This window comes from Echiichthys vipera (genome assembly GCF_963691815.1).
Source record: "Echiichthys vipera genome assembly, chromosome: 16".
In the NCBI taxonomy this organism is placed as follows: domain Eukaryota; kingdom Metazoa; phylum Chordata; class Actinopteri; order Perciformes; family Trachinidae; genus Echiichthys; species Echiichthys vipera.
In genome coordinates this window covers 1,220,813-1,246,626 of record NC_139841.1, presented here as the reverse complement: position 1 = coordinate 1,246,626, position 25,814 = coordinate 1,220,813, and the positions used below count along the sequence as shown (strand labels likewise).

Here is a 25,814-nt window from a genome sequence, read left to right as displayed (position 1 = left end):
CAAGGACTTCATACAGAACCACGGAATAGACAGAAGTCAAATTTTTAATGACAAATCTTCAGCTAATCCAATATAAAATCATCCACCAAACACATATCACACAACAGCCACAGACATCTGCTCACAATGCACTACAGGAACAATAGATAACTATTTTCATGCACTCTGGGCTTGCCAACCAGTTGACTCTTTTTGGAACTCAAAAAACACAAAAAACCTCTCCTCCATACTGGACTGCAGAATCCCTTCATCCCGACAGCTCTGCTTACTAGGAGACACTTCAGTAACTACAATCCCAAATAAAAAACAAGAACAGCTTGCTCATTTCTCTAACTGCCGCTAAGAAAATAATTTTCCTAAATTGGAAATCCAAAAAATCAATAAACATCAATCTTCTTTTGGAACACATCTCTTTGGAAAAACTCACTGCATACAATAACAACAAAATAAGTGCTTTCACAGAAAGATGGTCCCCATTCCTCTCCTCAACGGACCTGTACCCACACCAACGCGCACCTTCCTAAGCCTGTCCCTTTTTTTTCTCCACTGCGTCTTACTTGCCCTAACTAAAATATTCTCTCTTCCAGTCTTTATTTCCCTTTCACATTATTTTTTTAATTATTACTGTTAATATTATTACTATATCATCACTATTTGATTAATAAGCTCACTTCATTGATTGTGTTTATTAATATTACAAGCACAAATATGCTTCGGACTGGATATTATGGTTATGATTGTTATTGTTGCTGCTATTATCACTATTATTATTACCATACCATCATCATAACTAAAGTTTTGTTATACTCTTTCTTGTGTACTTGTCTGCATAATTCAATGAAAAAATCTGGGGGACAAAAAGAGTTCAGAGTCAGTCCTTTATTAAATATCGTGGCGTTTTCTCATGGAATGAAAACATGAATTTCTTAGACTCTTCTGTCTCAATGTTTATGTACAAAGAGAGACTATGAAATTTTCTGCTGGCAAAGGCAATTAGCTCAAACTAAAAATGTTCTTGTTTGTATGCTCAGGATGATTCTTTGTGATTTGCTATTTAACTTTAACTTCACATATATGCCCTACACCAGAAGTATTCAACTAAAACGCAAAGAGGTCCGATCAGTGAAAATTTATTCAAGTAAAGGTCTGGAACATCATGTCCAACTTGCGTTAGTGTGTTATATGTTGAAGAAGTCGTATCAGCGTCTGCATGTAAATAACAGATAAATAAACATATTCTAAATCATTAACATTTTGACAATATTTGTCACTTAGTATTGAAGTGCAGAGATACACAATCCCTCTCAAGAAGTGCTGCATTTTTTTGAAGAGAAAATAAATACAATAGCCCTGGAAAAATTTAGCATCTTCAAACTAAATTCTTAACTTACGAGAAATCTAATTTTTCTTTAAATGTCTCACATTTTGACTGAACAATCTCAACCACTTTTACTATAAAAATCTTTAGAAATCCTAACTATTGAACACTTTCAGTTTCTCTGTCTTTCCCTCTTATATTCCACTTTCCCGACTTTCTGTTGCTCATTGAGAGAATTGAGCTGTAGCTTTTCCTGCCAGGGTTTTAAATCTGGGCCTAAATGGTGTAAGGGCCATTCTCATGCACATGTGGAGGTGCTCATTGGTAAGCCTGGGCCGATATTTTGTCTTAATTATGTTCATTGTGGAGAAAGCTACCTCGCAACTGTACGTGGAGCCAAACATGGTCATGATGTACAGGGCTACTTTCCTCAGACCTGGGAAGCTGACTCAGAAACCATTTGGAACCAGAAAGTGTCAGGATCAGCTCCTCTGAACTGCTCTTTCAGGGCAATATCTGGCTGGGGATCAACCAGTTCCATTTGAAGAGGCGCAGCATTTGCCCACTCGAAGAGCTGTTTGACTTCATTTGAGAACCCCTTGACATCGGTGATGAGAAATAGGTTCTGAATGGAGATGGTGAGCTGCTGCCCAAAGCAGAAGCTGTCAAAACGTTTGCTAAAGTTAACAATCAGCTTATCAACAAAGTCAACAAAGGCAGACACATCTCTCTTTCCCTGAACCTGGTCCTGCACTGCTGGGAAGTGGGCACAGTCTCCTTGCAGGTCTTCGCTGAACAACTCCAGTTTCCTCTGAAAGGAGCGCACAGCTGTTATCAGTTCACAAATAGAATTGTTCTTGCCCTGTAGCTTCATATTCAGTTCCTTCAGATGTGAAGTGATATCAACCAAAAATGCCACATTATCCATTTTTTCTCATCATTTAAAAAGAGCGAAAACTGTGTTGCCTTCTTACTCTTCAGCGCTACCAAGAAATCTGCTACCTCCCTTCTGATAGACCAAAACCACTCTGCCTTTGCTGAGCCATCTCAAATTGTTGTGCAGCAAAAGATCATCAGCGTTTGCTTCAACATCTCTGAGGAATTCTCTGAGCATACGATGCTGATAGGAGGAGGATGCCCTGAGAAAATGTATAATTTTTATTATTGTGTTCATCACCTCAGCATGCTCATCTGACAGGGTGGAACAGAGGACAGACTGGTGGATTATGCAGTGGTATACAATGAGCTCAGGATTGTCTTCTCAGTCTTGCTACAGCTCCTCTCTCTCTCCCTGTCATGGCAGGGGCTCCATTTGTGGAACCACTTGTTTAGGGTCTATTCCTCGCTCTCTTAACATCTCCTTAATGGCCTGGTAGAAGTCCTCTCCTCGTGGACTGGTCTGAAGGGAAGTAACACCTGACAGGCCCTCACAGAATGTTTTCTGGTCTTTGTTGAAGAACCTGACATAAACTAACAACTGAGCATTGTCAGACCGATCAGTGGACTCATCTACAGCCAAGCCTACACATGGTGCCTCATGGATGGCTTCATTCAGCTGGGCTAGTACATCCTGTGTTAATACCTCACTTTTCTTTATGGCTGATGATGCTGACATAGCTATTTGCTTTATTTTGTTACACAGCTCTTCTTTTTTGTTTTCCTTCATATAAGGTTACAGCTACTGCGCTCATGGACTCCTTGACAACCCCCCCCCATCAGTAAATGTTTTTTTGTGTTGACCTAAAATCCATCAACTCTGAGGAATCATTCCACATTGTTGGGCAGTGAATGTATGGGTCAACTCAAGATCCTGGTGGACTGGTCATACTGGGCTCTGAGACTGCTTATTTTCTGCGACCTCAGCTCAGACTTAATGTATGCTCGGTCGAAAACTTTGTGCTTTGTGTCATAGTGGCGCTTCACATTGCCCCTTTTTAATGAGAGCTACAGTCTCGGAGCATATCAGACACAGTGGTTTTGTACTGAGGGAAGAATGAACAGAAATGAGTCTGTCCATTCCAGATTGACAGCTCTATTTTCGGTACCAACCATTCTTTTCTTAGATAGTGCCATTTGTGTTTTTTTTTCGTCATCTCCGACTCACTTTCTGACCGTCTGTTTCTCTCTGCTCCAGACTCACTTTCTGACCGTCTGTTTCTCTCTCTGATCCCGAGTCACTTTCTGACCGTCTGTTTCTCTCTGATCCAGACTCACTTTCTGACCGTCTGTTTCTCTCTCTGCTCCCGACAAACTCTTCGTGTGTTGATCGTCTTTGTTTCTCTCCTTGTCTCCAAATCACTCCTCTGATCGTCTCATCTATCTAAACTGCTCTTTATTGTCCTTTCTGTCTCTCTGTCGTCCTGTCATTCATTCATCTTCAACCGCTTGTCCCTGTTGGGGTCGCAGGGGGCTGGAGCCGATCCCAGCTGACATCGGGCGTGAGGCAGGGTACACCCTGGAGAGGACGCCAGTCTATCGCAGGACACATAGAGACGTACAGAGACAGACAACCATTCACACCTACGGGCAATTTAGAGTCATCAATTAACCTAACACATGCATGTCCTTTGGATTATGGGAGGAAACCGGAGAACCCGGAGGAAACCCACGCAGACACGGGGAGAACATGCAAACTCCATACAGCGAGGCCCAAGTCGGGATGCGAACCTGGAACCTTCTCGCTGTGTGGCGACAGTGCTAACCACTACAACACCGTGTAGCCTCGTCCTGTTATTCGCCTCTTAATTTTTTGACTATGCCGCTGTTTGCTGCCTGGAAAGCAGAGACTTGATTGGCTGAGTAGCATCACGTGGGATGACTTAGCTAGTGTGTGGGAGCTGACCTGCATCGTTAATAAACTGCTCAAAGCCAACCTGACCCGCAAACTACCAACTTCATCACGGAGCGAGTTTGTCTGACGATTTCAGCGATGGACTTATCGGAGAAGTTCCTCAATCTCATCGTTTCTCCAGTTAGACATTTTCATTTGTGTCTTGGTTGGAGCATGATACAAATGTAGGGGGCCAGAGCGGGCGACATTGAGTCTTATTTGAAACGGCTGGCTAAGTATATACGTAAATATGGTAAGATTGTTATTCACGTCGGCGGTAATGACACCCGATTACGTCAATCGGAGGTCACTAATATTAATGTGGGGTCAGTGTGTGCATATGCAAAAACTATGTCGGACTCCGTAATTCTCTCTGGTCCCCTGCCCAACTTGACTTTCGATGACATGTATAGCCGCATGTCATCATTCCGTCGCTGACTGTCTGGATGGTGCCCGGTAAATAATAAGAGCTTTGTAGATAGTTGGCAGTCTTTCTGGGGAAAACCTGGTCTTATTAGGAGTATTCATCCTACTCTGGAGGGTGCCGCTCTCATATCTAAGAACCTGGACGCAGTTGTTAGCAGTCCAAAATCAACAACCCAGTGTTGGGATCGGGAAGCAGAGTCGCAGTTTAATACACCTCTTTGCACTGCCCTTATCACTGTTGCCCAGGAAGCAGAGTGGCAGTCTTGTGGAGCATTTTCCAGCTCAGTATAGTATACAAACGCTGTGTGCCCCACGACCATTTAAATGAACCAGATCAACATGAACAGAAGAGGAGCTACACAGAAAAACTTGATACAAATCAACACCAAAATCTGCAATAATGCGACAAAATCATAAAATAAAATGTTGACTTTTAAACATCAGATCTCTGTCATCTAAAGCTGTATTAGTAAATGATCTGATATCAGATAACCATATTGATTTTCTTTGTCTGACTGAAACCTGGCTGTGTCATGAAGAATATTTTGGCCTAAATTAATCCACTCCTCCCAGTCATACTAATACTCATATTCCTCGAGGCAGTGGTCGAGGAGGAGGCGTTGCAGCTATTTATTACTCAGACCTATAAATCAACCCTAAACTAAACTATAATTCATTTGAAAGTCTTGTTCTTTGTCTTTCACATTCAACTTGGAAAACTGTGCAGCCATTTATACTTGTTATAGTGTACTGTGCTCCTGGTCAGTACTCAGAATTTCTATCTGAATTCTCAGAGTTTCTGTCAAATTTAGTCCTTAAATCTGGTAAAGTAATCATTGTAGGATATTTTAATATTCACATGGACGTTGATAAAAATAGCCTAAGTATATTAAAACTTTCCTTTTTGATAAAGCTTACAGCAATAGCAATATTGTTATTTTAAAGCGGATTTTGTTCTGCTTAATGATGCTGCTATGGGCCTAGTCTGCCGGGGGATAATACTTTTCCAGATACTCTGAGCTTCTCTCCTCTCTGTTACCAATTCAACTTCTTCCCCGGAGTTGTTTGTGCTTTGTCGTCTCACAGATCTCTGCTGATCGTGGTGGTGCCTGCTGCCGTGGTCCTGTATGACGCTTCCTGCTACTTCTATAACTATAAGTCCTATATACTATCACTAGTGTAATAAACTATAAAATTTGTAGCCATAAAAACACCATCAGTAGTATGTCTCGCTGTATTGTAGCTGCTATTGCCACTACTCATCATTGATCATGTTTGCCACCATAATTATCATTGTCATTCTATCACCTTAGCTGTGCTTGTTTCTACTATTCTGCTGTATTAACTGCCATTACATATAAGTCATATTCACATTACTATAGATATTATATATTATAGTTACTGTTACTCTTTGGTTGCTTACATCTCTGGAAGTGTGTCTGTCTCTCTGTCTTCGTGTCTGTCCTTGTCTGTCTCTGTCCATCTGCACGTCTTTTCTCTCTTTCTCTCTCCCCTTCTCTCTCCCCAACCGGTCAAGACAGATGGCTGTCCTCCACAGAGGTTGGTCTGTCCGACGTTCCTGCCTGTTATAGGGAAGGTTTTCGTTGCCACCTTACTCTACGGGGGAATTGTTGGGTCTATGTAAATCATAAATAAGTAATAGTGTGGTCATTACCTACTCTGTAAAGTGTCCTGAGATAACCTTTGTTATGATTTGGCACTGTAAATAAAATTGAATTGAATTATTCAACACACCAATTCACTACCTGTGAATTCTCTAGACAATGAGCCGCTCTACTCACACATGGGCTCATGTTCTCACATGCAGCTCCGCCGGGTGATGTTTAGATCATTTCAGGTTTGCAGTACAATTGTGAAAGGGGCTCAAGACTAGAAAAAAAACAAGGGCGAAGCCTACCAAGTAGTACTGCAGCGGATTAGGCCAGATGTCGTCCTTGATCACTTCTCCTAGCTCGTCAGCTCCTGCATCTGAGTGGTCAGTAAACCAGGTGAAGAAGCTCTCTGGCTCCTCATGCTGCCTTTTCTTCCCAGCTTTGCTTGGCGTCTGGCCTGTGCGCTTCGTCAGGTCCTGAGGAGAGAATTGTGTTTGGTCAAGCTTGAAGGTTTTAACATTGTAGTGATGCACAGTAAACAGATCCTAGAAATGTACAGCAGTACCTTGCTGTTAAAAACAAAGCTATTTCAAGTTAGTATCAATACTAAACTTTGTGCGACAGCGGGGCAGCGTCTGTGTGCAGCTTCTCTCTGCCTTGTCACTGCCTGGAGCCAGAGTGGCATGAGTGCTCCTGCTGACCATCCTAAGATTGTTTATAAGGAGACGCAGTAAAGGCAGGCTCACGGACACCACATAGCCCGTCTGTAAACGATGCTTTGATACAGCGAGGGAGACAACAATTCAAATTTGTAGAAACAACGAGCTGACAGACATGCTGACTTGCAGGCCACATATTTGCAGCTGCAGGTTAGCACTAGATAACATTAATATCCCCCGGATGAAGCATTTAGTCAATTGAGTGTTTAATTTGTAAAAAGTGAACTTTTTTCATCATCAGAGTTGCACAAGGCAGCCACGGGTAAAGTTATGTGGTTCACACGTGTCTGTATGCAAACAGTTCACACTGGTGACATTAACCTTACCAAAACATGTGCTGATCAACAACACCACTTACACTGGAGAGCAAAATTAGACAAGTTATTAATACTTGATTTAGTCTGAATTTTAGTTATTTTTTATTGTTCATAATTTGATAGAACATCTGCTGTGGCTATACCACTGCTGTTCTAGCATGTTTTTTAAATAACCAAGGCACTTAACAAAAACAACCTTTATTTTGGTAAAAAAAAAAAGAAGAAAAAGCATTGAGCAAAATTACAGAACACTTTCAGATTCTTCCCAGTTATTGGTGTTTAACCTAGATAACACCGACTTCTTTGTTGGAAGCACCCTTTTTATCTGCAGCTCTCCTTGTTACTTTGCGAGATGGCGAGCTGATCTAAGGTGACTCAAATCCTGAGACAGCAAGTTGTCCAGATAAAGGCCAGAGGGATGACCCTCTCAGCCATCAGAGAGAGGTTGGGTGTTCACAGTCTGATTTCAAGAATATTGAAACTTTACAAGGACAGAGATTCATTCAAGTCCCTCAAAAAGGACGGTCGCCACGTAAAACAAGTGCATGAGAGGACAGGATTATGAGAAGACTCAACACTGCAATTGGTGTTTCTCGCCAGTTCAGTGCTGAACACGACACATTTAAGACTCTTTGGACAGAAAGCCCATTCTGCAGTGACCTTTACAGACATATATGCCCGCCTTAACTAACACCCCACACATACACACATACAAATATATATACACTACTCACACTGTCCTTTTGGCCGCGGCCAAAACCGTTTTTTCAGCTAAAGCCTAGTACCTTTAAGCAGTGTGAGTGCACCCGCTCCGCGCACAACTGCGGCCAGCGGGCCGTCCACGGTGGGCTTTAGCGGAGCCGTTTGCACATGTACGAGCACGAGCGTGCGCACGTGTACGAGCACGAGCCCTACGGCAGTATCGTTATGTCCGCCTGTTCGGACATGTAAATAGAAGGACGGACCATGCGCGGACATTTAACAACAACAACAATGGCGGTGAAAGGTTCACGTGGGTGTGGTGCGGAGGTGGAGTGTTTACTGCAGATTTGGTCGAATGAAAATATTCAAAAACAGTCGACAAGACGCACAAAAACTCTGAGGTCTATGGAAAGATTTGTAAACAAAGCCACACACACGCGATCAATGCGTGTGACGTGTTACGGCGTGATGGCGTATGGACAGCAGGTAGCATTGGCCGGCCCTGGCAGTGCGAGTACAAACGGGGCTGGGGCGCGGGGGGGAGAGGGAGGGGGGACAAGTACCCTAAAGTCCGGGTCGCGGTCCGGGAGGACAGTGTGAGTACGCTCTTATATTTATATATATGTGTGAATATATACACATGTATATATACGTGTAAACTTACACATATATACACACATATATATGTTTGTGTATATATATATATATGTGTATATATACATGTATATATACGTTTACATATACATATACACACATATGTATATACATTTATATAAATACACATATATATATACATACATATATACACACACATATATACACACATATATATATATATAAATACATACATATATATACACATATATATACATACAAACATATTTACACATTTATATATATAGATACATATATACACATTTATATATGTATATACATATGTATATACATATATACACACACATATATACATACACACATATATATATATATACACACATGTATATATACACACATGTATACATCATACATATATACACACATATATATACATACATATATACACACATACATGTATATATACACATATACGTGTACATATACACACATATACATACACATATACACATATATATACATACACATATATATATACACACTTATACATATATACACACATATATACACACTTATACATATATATATACACATACATATATACACACTTATACATATATACACACTTATACATATATACACACATATATACACATGCATACATATGAGCAAACAATAGAAAATGCAGCAAGTATCGTTTTGTCAGACGTGTTTAGATGATACTGGCTGATTTTGAAGTTGATAGTGTTAAATCCCTATGAGGAGTTTGTTAAAGTATGACACGTGCAAATTTGCGAAAATGGCCATAAAATTCAAAACGCCGGACTTCCTGTATACTTCAGCAAATCACTACAAGAGGCTCTTTTTTTACATCTCGAATATATATATATGCATTCCGATTTTCAGTATTTTATGTCAGTCCTGGCTGTTATTTACTGTTTGCTAAAAGGGGGCGCTATCATTGTGAGATAGGTGTGTTCAGGGTATGACTCTTGTCATTCCTGAGAAATTTGGTGCAGATTGGATAATGTATGCCCAAGTTACAGTGACTTCCTGTTTAAAGGTGGAAGGCCAAACTTCTGCGCCATGCCACAGCGACACCAAGCAAAAAAAAGAAAATGTGCCAAGTATCGTTTTGTCAGATATGCATTTAGATGATACTGGCTGATTTTGAAGTCGACCGTGTTAAATCCCTAAGAGTAGTTCGTTATAGTATGATATATGCAAATCTCGAAAAAGGCCCACTTCCTCGAGTTTACAAAATGGGTCCAAGAGGTTTTTTGTTTGTCTGGAAGAGTTCTACATGCCTACCGATTTACACGGTGGTGTAGTGGTTAGCACTTGCCTCACAGCAAGAAGGTCACAGGTTCGCATCCAGACCTCGGCCTTTCTGTGCGGAGTTTGCATGTTCTCCCCGTGTCTGCGTGGGTTTTCTCCGGGTACTCCGGTTTCCTCCCACAGTCCAAAGACATGCACGTGTTAGGTCAATTGATGAGTCTAAAATTCCCCGTAGGTGTGAATGGTTGTCTGTCTCTGTACATCTCTATGTGCCCTGTGATAGAGTGGCGTCCTGTCCAGGGTGTACCCCGCTTAGCGCCCTATGTCAGCTGGGTTCGGCTCCAGCAACCCCAGGATAAGCGGTTGAAGATGAATGAATGAATGAATGTTACCTCATTTGTAGTGCCCTGGCTGATTCTAGGGTGCGCTAGCGAACCAATTTGCCACGCCCATTTCTGAAAACAATGAAATTTTCCCAGAGCTCGAATTTGTGTCAAGTTTGGTTGGGATCAGGAAGCAGAGTCGCAGTTTAATACACCTCTCTGCGCTGCCCTTATCGCAGGTGCCCAGGAAGCAGAGTGGCAGTCTTACACACCTCTCTGCGCTCCCTGTGGAGCATTTTCCAGCTCAGGTTAGTATACAAACCCTGTCTGCCCCACGATCAATTAAATTAAACAGATCAAAAATGAACAGAAGAGGAGCTATAAAGAAAAACTTGATACAAATCAACGCAAAATCTGCGACAATGCAACAATATGAGAAAATAAAATGTGGACTTTTAAACATTAGATCTCTCTCATCTAAAGCTGTATTAGTAAACGATCTGATATCAGACAACCATATTGATTTACTCTGTCTGACCGAAACCTGGCTGCGCCCGAAGAATATGTTAGCCTAAATGAATCCACTCCTCCCAGTCATATTAATACTCATATTCCTCGAGGCAGTGGTCGAGGAGGAGGCGTTGCAGCTATTTATGATTCAGGCCTATTAATAAACCCTAAACCTAAACTAAATTATAATTCATTTGAAAGTCTTTTTCTTAGTCTTTCACATTCAACCTGGAAAACTGTGCAGCCAATTATATTTGTTATAGTGTACCGTGCTCCTGGTCCGTACTCTGAATTTCTGTCTGAATTCTCAGAGTTTCTGTCAAATTTAGTCCTTAAATCTGACAAAGTAATCATTGTAGGTGATTTTAATATTCATGTGGACAGCGATAATAATAGTCTCAGTATCGCGTTTATCTCTCTATTAGATTCGATTGGTTTTAGTCAGAGTATACATAAACCTACTCACTGTTTTAATCACACCCTCGACCTTGTTTTGGTTTATGGTGTGGAAATTGATGACTTAATAGTCTTTCCACAGAATCCTATTTTATCAGACCATTTTTAAATAACTTTTGAATTCATATTACAGGACTACTCACCTCTGGGCAAAAGTGTCTACACTAGATGTTTATCTGATAGTGCTATAACTAAATTTAAGGAAGCGATTCCATCTGCATTTACTTTAATGCCTCATCCTAATATTCAAGACTCCTGCACTAACGTTAGTTTCTCTGAAATTGATCACCTTGTTGAAAGTGTGGCAGGCTCTCTAAGAACAACACTTGACTCTGTTGCTCCTTTAAAAAAGAAGATAATAAAACAGAGGAAGTTAGCTCCGTGGTATAACTCACAAACCCGTGAATTAAAACAAATATCGCGAAAGCTGGAAAGTAAATGGCGCTCCACTAAACTGGAGGAATCTCACTTAGTTTGGCAAGAAAGTCTTAAAACCTATAGGAAGGACCTACGTAATGCCAGAGCAGCATATTACTCATCTTTAATAGAGGAGAATAAGAACAATCCTAGATTTCTTTTCAGCACTGTAGCCAGGCTGACAGAGAGCCACAGCTCTATTGAGCCATGTATTCCTATAACCCTCAGTAGTAACGACTTCATGACCTTCTTTAATGACAAAATTATAACTATTAGAGACAAAATCAACTCGCTTGGCACTATTTTTTCATCAAACCCAGGAACCTTACAAACTGTACGACCTGATATATTCTTGGACTACTTTTCTACAGTCGACCTTAACAAATTAACATCTACTATTTCAGCATCAAAACCTTCTACTTGTCTCCTAGACTCTATTCCAACTAGGTTACTTAAAGAAGTGTTACCTTTAATTAGCACTCCTGTATTAGATATGATTAACATGTCTTTATCAGCAGGTTATGTACCACAGTCTTTTAAAGTAGCTGTAATTAAACCTCTTCTGAAAAAGCCCAGTCTTGATCCTGAGGTACTAGCCAACTATAGACCTATATCTAACCTTCCTTTTCTCTCTAAGATACTCGAGAAATTAGTTGCCAATCAGTTGTGTGACTTTTTACATAATAATGAGTTATTTGAGGATTTCCAGTCAGGATTTAGAGCAAATCATAGCACTGAGACAGCACTGGTGAAAATTACTAACGACCTTCTAATAGCTTCAGACAAAGGACTTGTCTCTGTACTTGTCTTACTAGATCTTAGTGCTGCCTTCGACACTATTGACCATCACATCCTGCTACAGAGACTGGAGCATCTAATTGGCATTAAAGGAACCGCACTGAGCTGGTTCAAGTCATATTTATCAGATAGATCTCAGTTTGTACATGTTAATGACAAATCCTCCATGCACACTAAAGTTAGTCACAGAGTCCCACAGGGTTCTGTCCTTGGACCGATTCTTTTCACCTTATATATGCTTCCTTTAGGAAATATTATAAGGAAGCACTCCATAAATTTTCATTGTTATGCTGATGATACACAATTATATTTGTCGATCCAACCAGAAGAAACCCATCAGTTAGATAAACTTCAAATGTGCATTAAGGAAATAAAAAGCTGGATGACCTGCAATTTCCTGATGTTAAACTCAGACAAAACTGAAGTTATTGTACTTGGCCCCAAAGGCCTCCGAAACTCAATAGCTAAAGACATTGTTACTCTGGATGATGTTGTGTTGTCGTCCAGCACCACAGTAAGGAATCTGGGTGTTATTTTTGATCAGGATATGTCCTTCGATTCTCACATAAAACTAACAACAAGGACTGCATATTTTCACCTGCGTAATATTGCAAAAATTAGGAACATTGTGTCTCAGAAAGATGCAGAGAAACTTGTTCATGCATTTGTTACTTCTAGGCTGGACTATTGCAATTCCTTATTATCAGGCTGCTCCAATAAGTCTGTTAAGAGTCTCCAGTTGGTCCAAAATGCTGCAGCTCGTGTACTAACTAAAACAAATAGAAGAGAACATATTTCTCCTGTATTAGCTTCTCTGCACTGGCTACCTGTAAAATCTAGAATATAATTTAAAATCCTTCTCCTTACGTACAAAGCTCTTATTGGTCAGGCTCCGTCGTATCTTAAAGAGCCCATAGTACCGTATCACCCAACTAGATCTCTGCGCTCTGAGAATGCAGGGCTACTCGTCGTTCCTAGAGTCTCCAAAAGTAGAATGGGAGGCAGAGCCTTCAGCTACCAAGCTCCTCTCCTGTGGAACAAACTCTCAAATGTTATTCGGGAGGCAGACACTGTCCCCTTATTTAAAAGTAAACTTAAAACTTTCCTTTTCGATAAAGCTTACAGCTAGGGCTTACGATGAGACTTAATTCTGCTTAATTATGCTGCTATAGGCCTAGTCTGCCGGGGGATAATACTTTTCCTGATACTCTGAGCTTCTCTCCTCTCTGTCTGTATCATTCATGTCCCATCAATGCATGTTACTGATTCAGCTTCTTCCCCGGAGCTGTTTGTGCTTTGTCGTCTCGCAGGTCTCTGCTGATCGTGGTGGTGCTTGCTGCCGTGGTCCTACATGGCGCTTCCTGCTGCTATTGTCACTGTTACTCATATATACTATCACTAGTTTAATAAACTATAAAATTTGTAGCTGTATCGTAGCTGCTATTGCCACTACTCATCATTGATCATGTTTGCCACCATAATTATCATTTTCATATTCTGTCACCTTAGCTGTGCTTGTTTCTACTATTCTGTTGTATTAACTGTCTTAACATATACGTTATATTCACATTACTATAAATATTATAGTTACTGTTAGGCTTTGCTTGCATCTCTGGAAGTGTGTCTGTCTGTCTCTCTCTGTCCATCTGTGTGTCTTTTCTCTCTTTCTCTCTCCTTTTCTTCCTCCCCAACCGGTCAAGACAGATGGCCGTCCTCCACAGAGCTGGGTCTGTCTGACGTTCCTGCCTGTTATAGAGAAGGTTTTTGTTGCCACTGTACTCTACAGAGGAATTGTTGGGTCTATGTAAATCATAAATAAGTCATTGAGTGTGGTCTTTACCTACTCTGTAAAGTGTCCTGAGATAACTTTTGTTATGATTCGACACTATAAATAAAATTGAATTGAATTGAATTGGGGAGTTTTTGAATATAATGAAGCCTACAAAGAGGCAATTAATTTGACAAAAAATAATAATAAAAAAAATTATAATTTGAGCAATTTCAATAGGGCCTTCGCTGGCTCGACGTCGTCGGTGCTCAGGCCCTAAATATGATTATCGCCTGCGAAAAGAGACACTGCTGAACATCATTTTGATGTTTGTGGAGTCAAATATGTGAGAACCAAAGCAAGTTAAAAACATGGCTGCCTGCTGTAATCCGAATCCATTACAATTTCTTGTCTCAGTTTGTATTGCAGCACAATGGGCAACTGGTTTGCACTCCTGTGGCTTGGAGGCTCATAGGGTCAAATGTGTACGTCTATTTAATGCCATAGTAACATGTCCGAGACCAGCACACATTTTCCTATGTTTTGACATGACAAGAAGAGTTAAAGTTGTGGGAGATAAAGCAAATTTTTGAGGCCAATATTGATCCTCGTCCGCCATTGGATTCTGTCAGTATCCCTTTTTCTTTTCACAGTCTCAGACAAAACATTTGCTTTCTTTGGTTTAGTTTCATTTTTCTGCCATGACATCAACATAATATACGTGAATGTGTGGTAAAGTATGCTGTAAAGCAGTCGATTTTTTTGTAGTTTTTTTGTGCACGTGTCAACCCGAAATTAGAAGTTGCATTGTGCCAGTGAAACTGTTAGACTCCATCAGGATACGACAGATGTGTCATTAAACTTATTGCAAGTTGATGTAACATCACATGGGTCTTGGAAATATAGGTTGAAAAACTACATGGTGTTGCTTTAAGTCGTTACAAAGCTCAGCAGCTTTTACAAAAGTATCTTTTTATTCTGAGTTAAGTGTTATAATTTATAAAAAGAAAGAAATGATTTCAAGTTCCACGTTCTTTCATCTAATATTTTATTCCATTACTTTTGATGATGCTTTAGTTTCCGTATCAAGATATTTTAGGCAGGTATCATACCGAAGTCATAATTTTGGTATTGTGACAACACTAACATTGATAAGAGAAAAGAAATTGGAACCATTGTGACACAGAGGACTAGAGAAAGGTTGAAGTAACAAGAGCAATGGAAAGCGTAGCAATCCTGTGAAATATGATTTACCTGACCCCCCAAAGCAATTTCAGTCAAAAGCAACTGGACTTGGTTATTGGTCAGGGAGACGTTTCACCTCTCATCCAAGAGGCTTCATCAGTTCATTAACGCATCTGACCAGGCTGGGACTGGTCCAACTAACTGGTGTGGAGATCCAGGTATTTAACCTCTCACAAGGCAGATGATGTCACTGGAACCCTTTGTGCTCCAAGTAGACTGACAGTTGTTGGTGGGTATTGGTTTCGACTTTGACTCTATTGAGTCTTAACGACCGGTCACAGGAGGCCATTTGTGAAAAGTTGTTCTTTGAGGTTACATTATTAAATCTCCTGGGAAGGGATGAAAGGGCTGCATTGTAAATTGGAGATAAGTTGTGTCTCAGACCTCCTCCTCTGTTTAGCGATGGTTTCTCTACTTTTGCATAGATGGCTTCTTTTACTCCTCTTTCAAACCATCTGCCCTCTCTGTCGAGGATGTGGTAATTTTTTTCCATCAAAGGAGTGGGCTTTCTCCATGAGATGTAAGTGGACAGCAGAGTCAAGCCCTGAGGAGTTAGCTCTTCTGTGTTGGGCCATGCGTTTATGCAGTGGTTGTTTTGTTTCTCCAATGTAGAGATATTTGCATTCCTCGTTGCATTGGACAGAATAAACCAGATTTATTTTGTGGGTGTGTGGTGTTCTGTCCTTGGGATGTACTAGTCTCTGTCTGAGTGTGTTACTGGGTTTGAAATACACAGGGATGCAGTGTTTGTTGAAGATCCTCCTGAGTTTCTCTGATACCCCAGCCACATACGGAATGACTAACACCACACACCCACAAAAGAAATCTGGTTTATTCTGTCCAATGCAACGAGGAATGCAAATATCTCTACATTGGAGAAACAAAACAACCACTGCATAAACGCATGGCCCAACACAGGAGAGCTTACTTCTCAGGCCTGGACTCTGCTGTCCACTTACATCTAATGGAGGAAGTCCACTTGTTTGAGGACAAGAATGTCCACATCCTGGACAGAGAGGACAGGTGGTTTGAATGAGTAGTAAAAGAAGCCATCTCTGTAAAAGTAGAGAAACCAGGGCTAAACAGAGGAGGAGGTCTGAGATGCCACTTATCTCCAATTTACAATGCAGCCCTTTCATCCCTTCCCAGGAGATTCAACAATGTAACCTCAAAGAACAACTGTTCACAAATGGCCTCCTGTGACTCCAACGACTGTCGTTCGAACCCAATAGAGCACTGACGAAGTCGAAACCAACTTTCCACCAATGACTGTTACTCCAACTATGGTCGTTGGCACTTGGATCACAAAGGGTTCCAGTGAACGGCCTTGCGAAAGCTTAAATACCCACACCAGATAATTTGACCAGTCCCAGCCTGGTCAGATGCGTACATGAACTGATGAAGCTTCTTGGATGAGAGGAAAAACGTCTTCCTAGACAAATAACCAAGTCCAGTTGCTTTTGACTGAAATTGCTTTAGGGATAACGATGACCTGGACAAATGAGAACCTTCACAGGCTTATTATTTAGCTGTCTTTTTAATTAATTAAAGGTTTTCCTACTCCTTGGATTTATGACATTGTGTAGTTACATGAGATAGATATTTTTATATAATAAACCAAGGTAAAATGCAAACAAACCTTTCCAGTTGTCCATTTGATTTCAGTTGATTTGGAAAAAGGATCTCCGGTCTCATTTACGTTAAACTCTTTGGAGAGGGCTTTGTTCTCAAAGTAAGGGTTCTCTTCAAAATACTACAGAAAAGAAAAAACACATAGTATCATTATATGCCATGCATGTTATTTATAATGTACAAATATAAAGTAAACCGGACAACTCACAAAATCTATTCTATATCCAGACTTGATATCCTCGAACTCAGTGACTTCCACCCTTGATAAGTAATGAAGTGCTTCTTCGTCCTCCTCCCCCAGAAGAGCTGAAACTACAGGTCAGCCATGTAGGCCAAGTAGAGTCTGTTAGCTGCTGATCTCACAATTTTCATTAACATCATTTAAAACCATAGTGTAATACACTGAGACTATGGCTGTTTACTCCACTGAGGGTTATCTCTGTTCTAAGCAAAGACAGTCACCATATATACACACTGAGATAAAATAATGACAAAATAGAATAGTTTACCTTGTGGATGGTTGACAAATGTTGTGACCCAGAAGTTGGGGATTTTGGCTATGAGTTCTGATCGCTTCTGAAAAAAGGGCTGACGTAATTTGTTGTATTTCTGCTCTACTTTTAAAATTTCTTCACTTGCCTGTTCATTCAGTCTGGGGGAAAAGAGGAGAAAAACATGTCACTGGGAAAACTTTCTCCATGCAACCATCTTTCATTACTCATAAGCAAGAGTCAATCTCACCTGTCAATTTCATTCTGTACTTCGTCAATGTGTTCAATTGCTTCCTGTTGCTCTTTTTCTGAAAAGAAAATTAATATTTTTAATGTAGGTTTTTGGAATTAAAGGACAGAGGTCGACAGAGATAATCTGCTATGATCTACATCTACGAGGACAAGCAAGAGCATCTCTGCATCCCTCTCCATCTCTACATCAGAGGGGGCAGTGAGGCAAGTGTGGTGGAATTAAACCCATAATAAATGGATCTCCACTGCCAGGCATCCTGCTGGTTCAGTGTGCAAGCACTTGATGGTGCGCTGGGCAGCCTTTGTGCCTTTGTCAGTTTCTAGCAGGATGTGGGAGCTGTGGTGTCCTTTCACCAAGACTTGACTGGATCCTTGAGTACCAAACAGCACCATTCAACTGGGTACATTTTTCTGTGTGCTGATCTGACGGCCACATTCGGCTTTACGATGAATCATGCCCCAGTTGAAGGAGTTCATGGGATTATATATGCCAATGTTGGTATACACAATACAGATTCAGACACCAACTGTAAACTCAATGGAAGCTGCAGGAAGTGTCACCCTGGAAGCAGTGAGGCATTTTTGTATACCTGATGTTCTCACATTATAGACAGAGGAGTTGTTACTAGCGCTGCCGTGATTAGTCGTCATAAGTCGATGAAATGGGTCAACATCAATATTTTGACTCAACTCATTTTTTTTTACGTTTTCAAAATCGCTTCCATACATTCCTATCGGTGTTTCTCTAATATTGATTCTGCGGCACCGTTGTTAACATTTCACATGATCATTAATATCCCCTGCTCTTTTTACCAAGTTGCAAAATCCACGGACTGATGTACTGACCACGGAAGGCGCAGCACTCTATGCGGTCATCGGGCTGCACACATAGAGAGCAGAGGAGAAGGTGAACAGATGAAGTGAACATTACATTGTTGGTGCGTTTATCATGCTCAATAGAGTCGCACGAGCGCTGACAGATTGTTTTAGAAGAGTAACGGGAAGCAGTAACATCTTTTCTTAGTAAATATGTGCTGTTGATGTCATTGATGCAGATGTCAAGAAAGGTACATGTGGTTTTTGAAAATGACTGATAAATAACTAAAATAAGAAGACAGTTTGGTGGTAGAATGGGTTAGGTTTGGTTCACCAAAAATTATATAATAGGCCATCTTTTTTTTTTAAGCTAATTTCTTTATCATGTTGCTCTTGCCAGCTTTATACGATGACAAAGCTTGTCAAAATAAAATTAACATAAACAATTAGTTCTGGTCAATTAGATTTTTTGGAGAAAAATTAATAATTTCGATTAATACAGTGCCTATAGAAAGTTCTGATAACCTTTTGAAAGTTACTTTTTTTTTATAAAAAGACTAAAATGTGATTTACAGATTTTGCCATACAACATTCAAGTGAAATAGTTTTTTTTCAAATTTTCAGAAAATAAATAAAAAATGAAAAACTACTAACTACTAAATAGCAGTGTAGGGAAAGTGATGAGTCCCCAGATGTAATACTTTGTGGAGGCACCTTTTGCTTTAATTATAGCCATCAGTCTGTTTGGATTTGTATCTACCAGCTTTGTAAACATTTCTCCATTCTTCCTGCAGAACTGTTGGAGTTGAGTCAGATTCTGTGGTGAGTGTCGATGGACTGCACTCTTCAAGTCCCGGGTCGCTGCTCGTGTGATCGACCGGTCGGAGCACAGAGCAACCTTTAGCGTTATTTAGCATTTATTACGTTTTTCTACTTGTTTTATGTATACATTTGTTTCTTTTTAGTTTACCCTTTGCATGCCACATACGCGAGTGTGTTTTCTAACTTTTTAACTACGTTACATAGACGTAGCAGACTTTTTTTCCCCCTCGCCCATCCCTTCGTGTCGCTCTCTTTGTTTACCTTCCTGTTAACCCCGTGACTGCCGGACAACGCGGAAGTTCTCCTCCTTGTTTTTCTTTTCCTATTTCACCAGGCACTTTAATTCTCCGTTCAGCATGGATATACCCGTGTTTTTCATGGCCATTCTTCAAGTGTGGTTTCTCCTGGAGTTTGTGACGGCGAGCAGAAACAACGATCAGCGGAACACGTACTCCAGAGAGACCCTACTGCAGCTCGGACTCCATCCTCTACACGCCTTCGCCTTAGACCCGCTACCGAAGGAATTACTGCGGAGTAACTCAACCAGCCACACACAAGAACAAAAAGGTAACCAGAAGGGGGAAGAGAAAGAGCGGAATCAGGGCCAGGCTCAAACGGGAGACTTGCAAACAACGGCCGCTTCCATCTATCGTCCTAGCTAATGTTAGATCCCTCCGGAATAAAACGGACGAGCTACAAGCTAACGTTAACCACATGCATGAGTACAGGACTGCCTCGGTTCTTGCTTTCACTGAGACGTGGTTAAATAAGAACGACGATGACAATGCCCTGCACGTTGATGGCTTCGGACCCCCTCTAAGACTTGATCGAGACAGTGAGCTCACCGGTAAACAACATGGTGGCGGTGTGTGTCTGTATGTAAACACACGCTGGTGCTCAACGATCGTCGTGAGGGAGAAACTGTGCACCCCGGACATTGAGCTTCTGGCTGTCTCCCTTCGCCCTTTCTACCTACCCAGAGAGTTTCCTCAGCTCTTTGTCATCCTGGTTTACATCCACCCCAGAGCCAATGCAGTCACAGCCACTGAACACATCACAGACTCTTTAAACAAACTGGACCACATTTCACCGGACTCTCCCAAATTCATCTTGGGTGATTTCAACCACTGCTCCCTGGACAAATCATTAAAAGGTTATCAACATTATATCACATGCCACACACGCCAGGAAAAGACACAAGTGCTATGGTTCAGTACCCGACGCATACAGATCTGTCGCCCTCCCCCCTCTGGGCTCTGCTGATCACCATGCCATCCTGCTTGCTCTGGCTTACATCTCTGTCATGAGAAGGGTGAAGAAAGTTGTCAAGAACATCAAGCAGTGGACCAACGAAAGCATCATCACACTCCAAGGATGCTTTGAATCCACTGACTGGGACAACCTCCTGGCCCCCTCTGATGACATTAATGAACATGTGGACACTGTGTCATCGTACATTTCCTTCTGTGTGGACAACATCATCCCCTCCAAAATGGTCACTATCTACCCCAACAACAAACCCTGGATCACCAAAGAGCTCAAGGAGGTCCTCAACAAGAAGAAAAGGGTCTTCTTCACCAACTCTGAAACGGAGAAAAGGGAGGTCAACAGAGAGGTCAAGCATGCCATAAAAACTGCCAAGCTGGAGTACAAGAACAAAGTGGAGGAGTGCTTCACGCAGGGTAACCTCCGCTCAGCCTGGCAAGGACTCAAGAACATGGCTGCTGTGCACACTGCTGCCAGCAACCCAAAAACCATCCAGGTTTCAGGCAGCAGCTCTTCATCTCTCCCCAACGACCTTAACTCTTTCTACACAAGGTTCGAGCAGGACAACACCACCCAGCTGGAAGAAGCGATGTCCAAGCTCAAGCCCAGTGACTCAGCAGCCTTCACCTTCAGCGCAGAGAACGTGGTGAAAGCCCTCGGGAAGACCAGGGAGAACAGCTCACCTGGCCCAGACAACATCAGCGGCTGCGTCCTGAAGCACTGTGCTGAGCAGCTAGGGGGCGTGTTTCAGACCCTGTTTCAAAGATCCATGGACAGCAGCATAGTCCCCGAGCAATGGAAACACTCAACAATTATCCCCATCCCCAAGAAGAGCGCCGTCAAACGTCTGAATGATCTCCGGCCGGTGGCCCTCACCTCTCTTGTGATGAAGGCCATGGAGAGGATCATAAAACAACACATCATCAGGGAAACCCACTCCCAGATGGACCCGCTCCAATTCGCTTATCGAGCTGGCAGGGGCGTCGATGATGCAAAAACATTCATAATAGACACTGTTCACAAACACCTGGAGTGCCCCAACACCGCAGCCAGACTCCTGTTTGCAGACTTCTCTTCTACATTTAACACCATGCAGCCCCACATCCTGGCTGACAAACTCTCAGCCCTTTTTCATCTGGACCAACAGCTAATCCTGTGGATACTGGACTTCCTGACCAACCGTTCACAGAGAGTCCTGGTCAACAGCACCTTCTCTGACCTCCAACACACCTCAACCGGCTCCCCTCAGGGCTGCGTGCTCTCACCTCTGCTCTTCATCCTCTACACCGATGACTGCAGAACCACACAGCCTAACTGTCATCTGGTGAAGTACGCTGATGACACCGTCCTCCTGTCTGTGCTGTCAGGCCCATCTCTGCACCACGGACCAGCTCTTCAGGAGTTTGTGGAGTGGTGCGACAGCTCCTGCCTGGAGCTGAATATCAACAAAACCAAAGACATGGTGCTGACCTTCTCCAACAAGCAGAGGGAACTGGCTGCATCAGCAAACACCTTGATCCACGGGAAGCCTGTTGAAGCAGTTGAGGAGTACAGGTACCTGGGCACCATCTTTGACAGCCTGCTGAAATTCTCCTCAAACACAGAGGAGATTCTCAGGAAATGTCAGCAGTGGAAATACCTCCTTAGGAAGCTCAATTCCTTTGGAATCAGCAAGAACATCCTCCTGACCTTTTACTACTCCTTCATCGAGAGCATCATCACGTTCTCCATCACATGCTGGTTCTACTCCACCAGCCTCCAGAACAGAAACCACCTGCAGAGCACAGCCACGGTCTGCTCTAAGATCATCGGACTTTTCTGTTAGAACTCTGTCCACCATCCATGAGCAGCAGACACTCAGGTTAGCTGGTCGGATCATGCAGGACCCCTCTCATGCTCTCTTCTCAGCGTTTGAGTGGCTCCCCTCAGGACATCGCCTTCGCTGTCCCTGCTGAAGGACACAGAGGAGAAGAGCAACCTTCATCCCTAGGGCTGTCCAGCTCCTCAACTTCTGACCCCTCTGACCATCCCCCTCCCCACTCTTGACACCCTCCCCTGGACACTCCATCCCCCCCCCCCTCCCTGGACACCATCGCCCCCCCCACTCCAGACACCCTCCCATGACACCTGACCCCCCCTCTCCCCCCCGGACATCCCTCCCATCACCCCTCCTCCTTCCCTCTCCAGACACCCTCCCTGGACACCATCACCCCCCCTTCCCACCCCTGACACCTCACCCCCTGGACACTTACCGGACACGTGAACTGTGAACTACTATGTTACTCTGGTCTGTTGCACTACTCCACTTACTTAATTATTCTGTTATTATGTTCACACCGGACTTATTCTGTTACTATGTTCTTACTGGTCTACTTGATTCTGTTAGTTATGTTAATTTATGGTATTAATGCACTACTGCACTATCAGGTCTTATATTGTATCCATCACAGCACTATGGTCACTTTATTTTTCAGTATTCATCTGGTTACACAGAGCTAGCATATACTTAGACTGCTGTTTTCCTGCCATGCACCACTATCACTTTATTATTTATTATCTGCACATAGCTTAGTTATAATATATATTTATACTCTATTACTGCACTACAGTTCTGTCTACGTCTGCTCATTACACATATGTATCATGTCTGACCTAATCTGAACCCGATCACTGTCCACTTATATCTTTTCTGCACTACAGTTCTGTTCATACCTGTTTCAACAGTCTACTGCATGTTTACATTGTTTACATCATATACACCCGTTCACATGTCTGCTTACATCTGCTACACGTATGTCTTTCTACAATCTCACGCCGACGATGTCCTCCGTATCTAACCTGTACTAACACACTAACATCCTGACACTTATTCTACCTGTACTAACACACTAACATCCTGACACTTATTCTTCTCTAACACTTTATTCTTGTTGTTAGGTTAAAATGTTTTGTATAGTTGCACCGTCGTTATTTGCTGCTCTGTATGCCCTGAATTGCCCCCCGGGGACAAATAAAGTTTTTTGAATTGAATTGAATTGAAGTCCTTTCACAGATGTTCTGTAGGATTCAGGTCAGGGCTAGGCCACTCTAGGACATTCACCTTCATGTCCTTTAGCCACTGTGTTGTTTTTATTGAGGTGTGTTTTGGGTCGTTGTCATGCCAGAAGGTGGACCACCTGCCCAGAGGGCTGCAGGTTTTCCTCAAGAATTTGGGTGGATTTGGCAACATCCATTTTCCCTTCAATCCTGACTAATTGCCCAGTCCCTTCTGAAGAGAAATAAGCCCACAACATAATACTGCCACCACCATGCTTCACTGTAGAGATGGTGTGTTTTGGGTGGTGTGCTGTGTTTGGTTTCTGCCAAACATAGCACTTGGAGTACAGCCCAAAAGGTCTCACCTGGCTATATAGCTTCCTGTTGCTACTAAGGGCGGCCATGTTTGAATTGAGGTACGTAACGACGTCACGCTTCGAAATGCTCTGCTGCTACACATGATGTTATCACACTGCGAGGTCCACCTCTTTGAGCATAACAAATATCAACACCCATGCCACCTCAAAGCGACCTAAAAGCTATCTAGAAGAATAAAGGAGCGCTTGTTAACGTGTTCTTCAGCTACTCACTCCCACACAAAAGCCAAGCTCCCTGGCATGGTTGTGTTATTGAACAAATAACGTTACCGGTATCAGTGATTGGCCATCCTTGACCGATGGAAAATGGGATGGCGTACAGTGATGTTGCACTTGCTAATAATGGGGACAAACAGTCGTTTAAAGATCCTGCCGCAAACGCGGAAAGGCACAGCTTCACGCGATCCCATCTATACCTCACTACCAAACGCATATACAAATTCTCTACATGAACAATTGCTTCACAACACGCTAAATGCAGCGTGCGCAATGCAAAAAAACGGCCTTCTACAAGTGAACTAGTAACGGTGGCTTATGTGAGCTAATGACTAGCTTACCTCTAGCGCTGGCTCAATAGTTAGCCTATGCTATCATGCTCCTCATTTGCCCCAATGTGTGCAGGAAAAGGTGAATTCAGCTGTCCATCCATAAACATAAAGGCTATCGTTCGATACTATACACCAAACTGCACTGAAATAACACATTGAAGAAAAACAAATGAAAATGGCGTAGTACTGGACAGCCGCCATTCCTTAACGTTACCAGAGGTCTCGTCCGCTCCGTCGTGATTTGAATTCTCCTTTTTATTGACTTTCGCCGATGAGGCCGACATGGTTATCGTTTGCCGTGACTCTTTAGACCAGATATATATTCCGGGTGGTTTATAACTATTCTCCGTAGGATAAAAGTTACAACCACCTTACATATAGTGCGTGTTTACAAGCCCACGGCGCAGCCTGCCTTGCACGCTTGTTTTTCTCTGTAGCCCTCGGTCGGTAAATAAATTCATGGCGCTCTACTGCCCCCAGCAGACTGGAGTGTGACACTGCATTTTCTTCTTCTTTGGGGTTTCACGGCAGCCGGTATCCGCAATGTTGCATTACTGCCACCCCCTGTAGATAGATAGATAGATAGATAACTTTATTTATCCCCGAGGGGAAATTAGGTCATCGTAGCAGCGGCACAGAGCAATCAGAAGTACTAAAAATAAGATAAAATATAAAATTCAAAATATGAACAACAATTAAATAGAATAACATAGAAGTACAGTATCGCAGATAAAACACTATATTAAAATGTGCTATGTGGATTTTAATGTGCAAATGAGATAAGGTGCATGTCAGTGATCACTTTGAGTAGTGTGAGTTTATTCCCTGAGCGTCGCTCAGCGTTGTTGTGCAGCGTTGTAGAGTCTGACGGCAGCAGGTAGGAATTATTTCCTGTGCCGTTCCTTAAGGCAGCGGGGTTGAATGAGTCTGCTGCTGAAGCTGCTCTGAAGCTTGTCCAGGGTTTTATGGAGGGGATGGGAGACATTGTACTGTACTGTACTGTACTCATGTCTTTATACTTGATTATTTTTTATAAGCCCCGATGCACTCAACAAGTCAAACATTAATTTGACTAATTTTTCTTTCCCTTCACACTCTAAAATACTCTCTATTGATATTTCTCACAACCCAATTTTCCTCATTTTGAATGAGCATCATTTCTTTTTCCGTCTCATACCTCCTACATGCAACAAGGACGTGCTGGTGTACAAGTTACCTCGGCAGGTGCATTGAATAGTC

The 25,814-nt window shown here is 42.2% G+C and overlaps 1 protein-coding gene across 3 annotated transcripts in view; it reads right to left on the bottom strand.

Moving 5' to 3' along the window:
* The window catches only part of LOC310958629 (protein SET-like), a 30,181-nt gene extending 5,181 nt beyond the window's left edge, over positions 1-25,000 (bottom strand). For all 3 annotated transcript variants that reach the window (XM_083929656.1, XM_083929657.1, XM_083929658.1), the window contains exons 1-6: positions 24,790-25,000; positions 17,709-17,766; positions 17,477-17,619; positions 17,176-17,279; positions 16,975-17,088; positions 6,493-6,663 (exon numbers count right to left, since the gene is read on the bottom strand). In XM_083929656.1, the coding sequence (XP_083785782.1) occupies positions 6,493-6,663; positions 16,975-17,088; positions 17,176-17,279; positions 17,477-17,619; positions 17,709-17,766; positions 24,790-24,859 (660 nt within the window). In that variant the 5' untranslated portion in view covers positions 24,860-25,000. The remainder of the gene's footprint in view (positions 1-6,492; positions 6,664-16,974; positions 17,089-17,175; positions 17,280-17,476; positions 17,620-17,708; positions 17,767-24,789) is intronic.
* Positions 25,001-25,814: the final 814 nt, after the last annotated feature.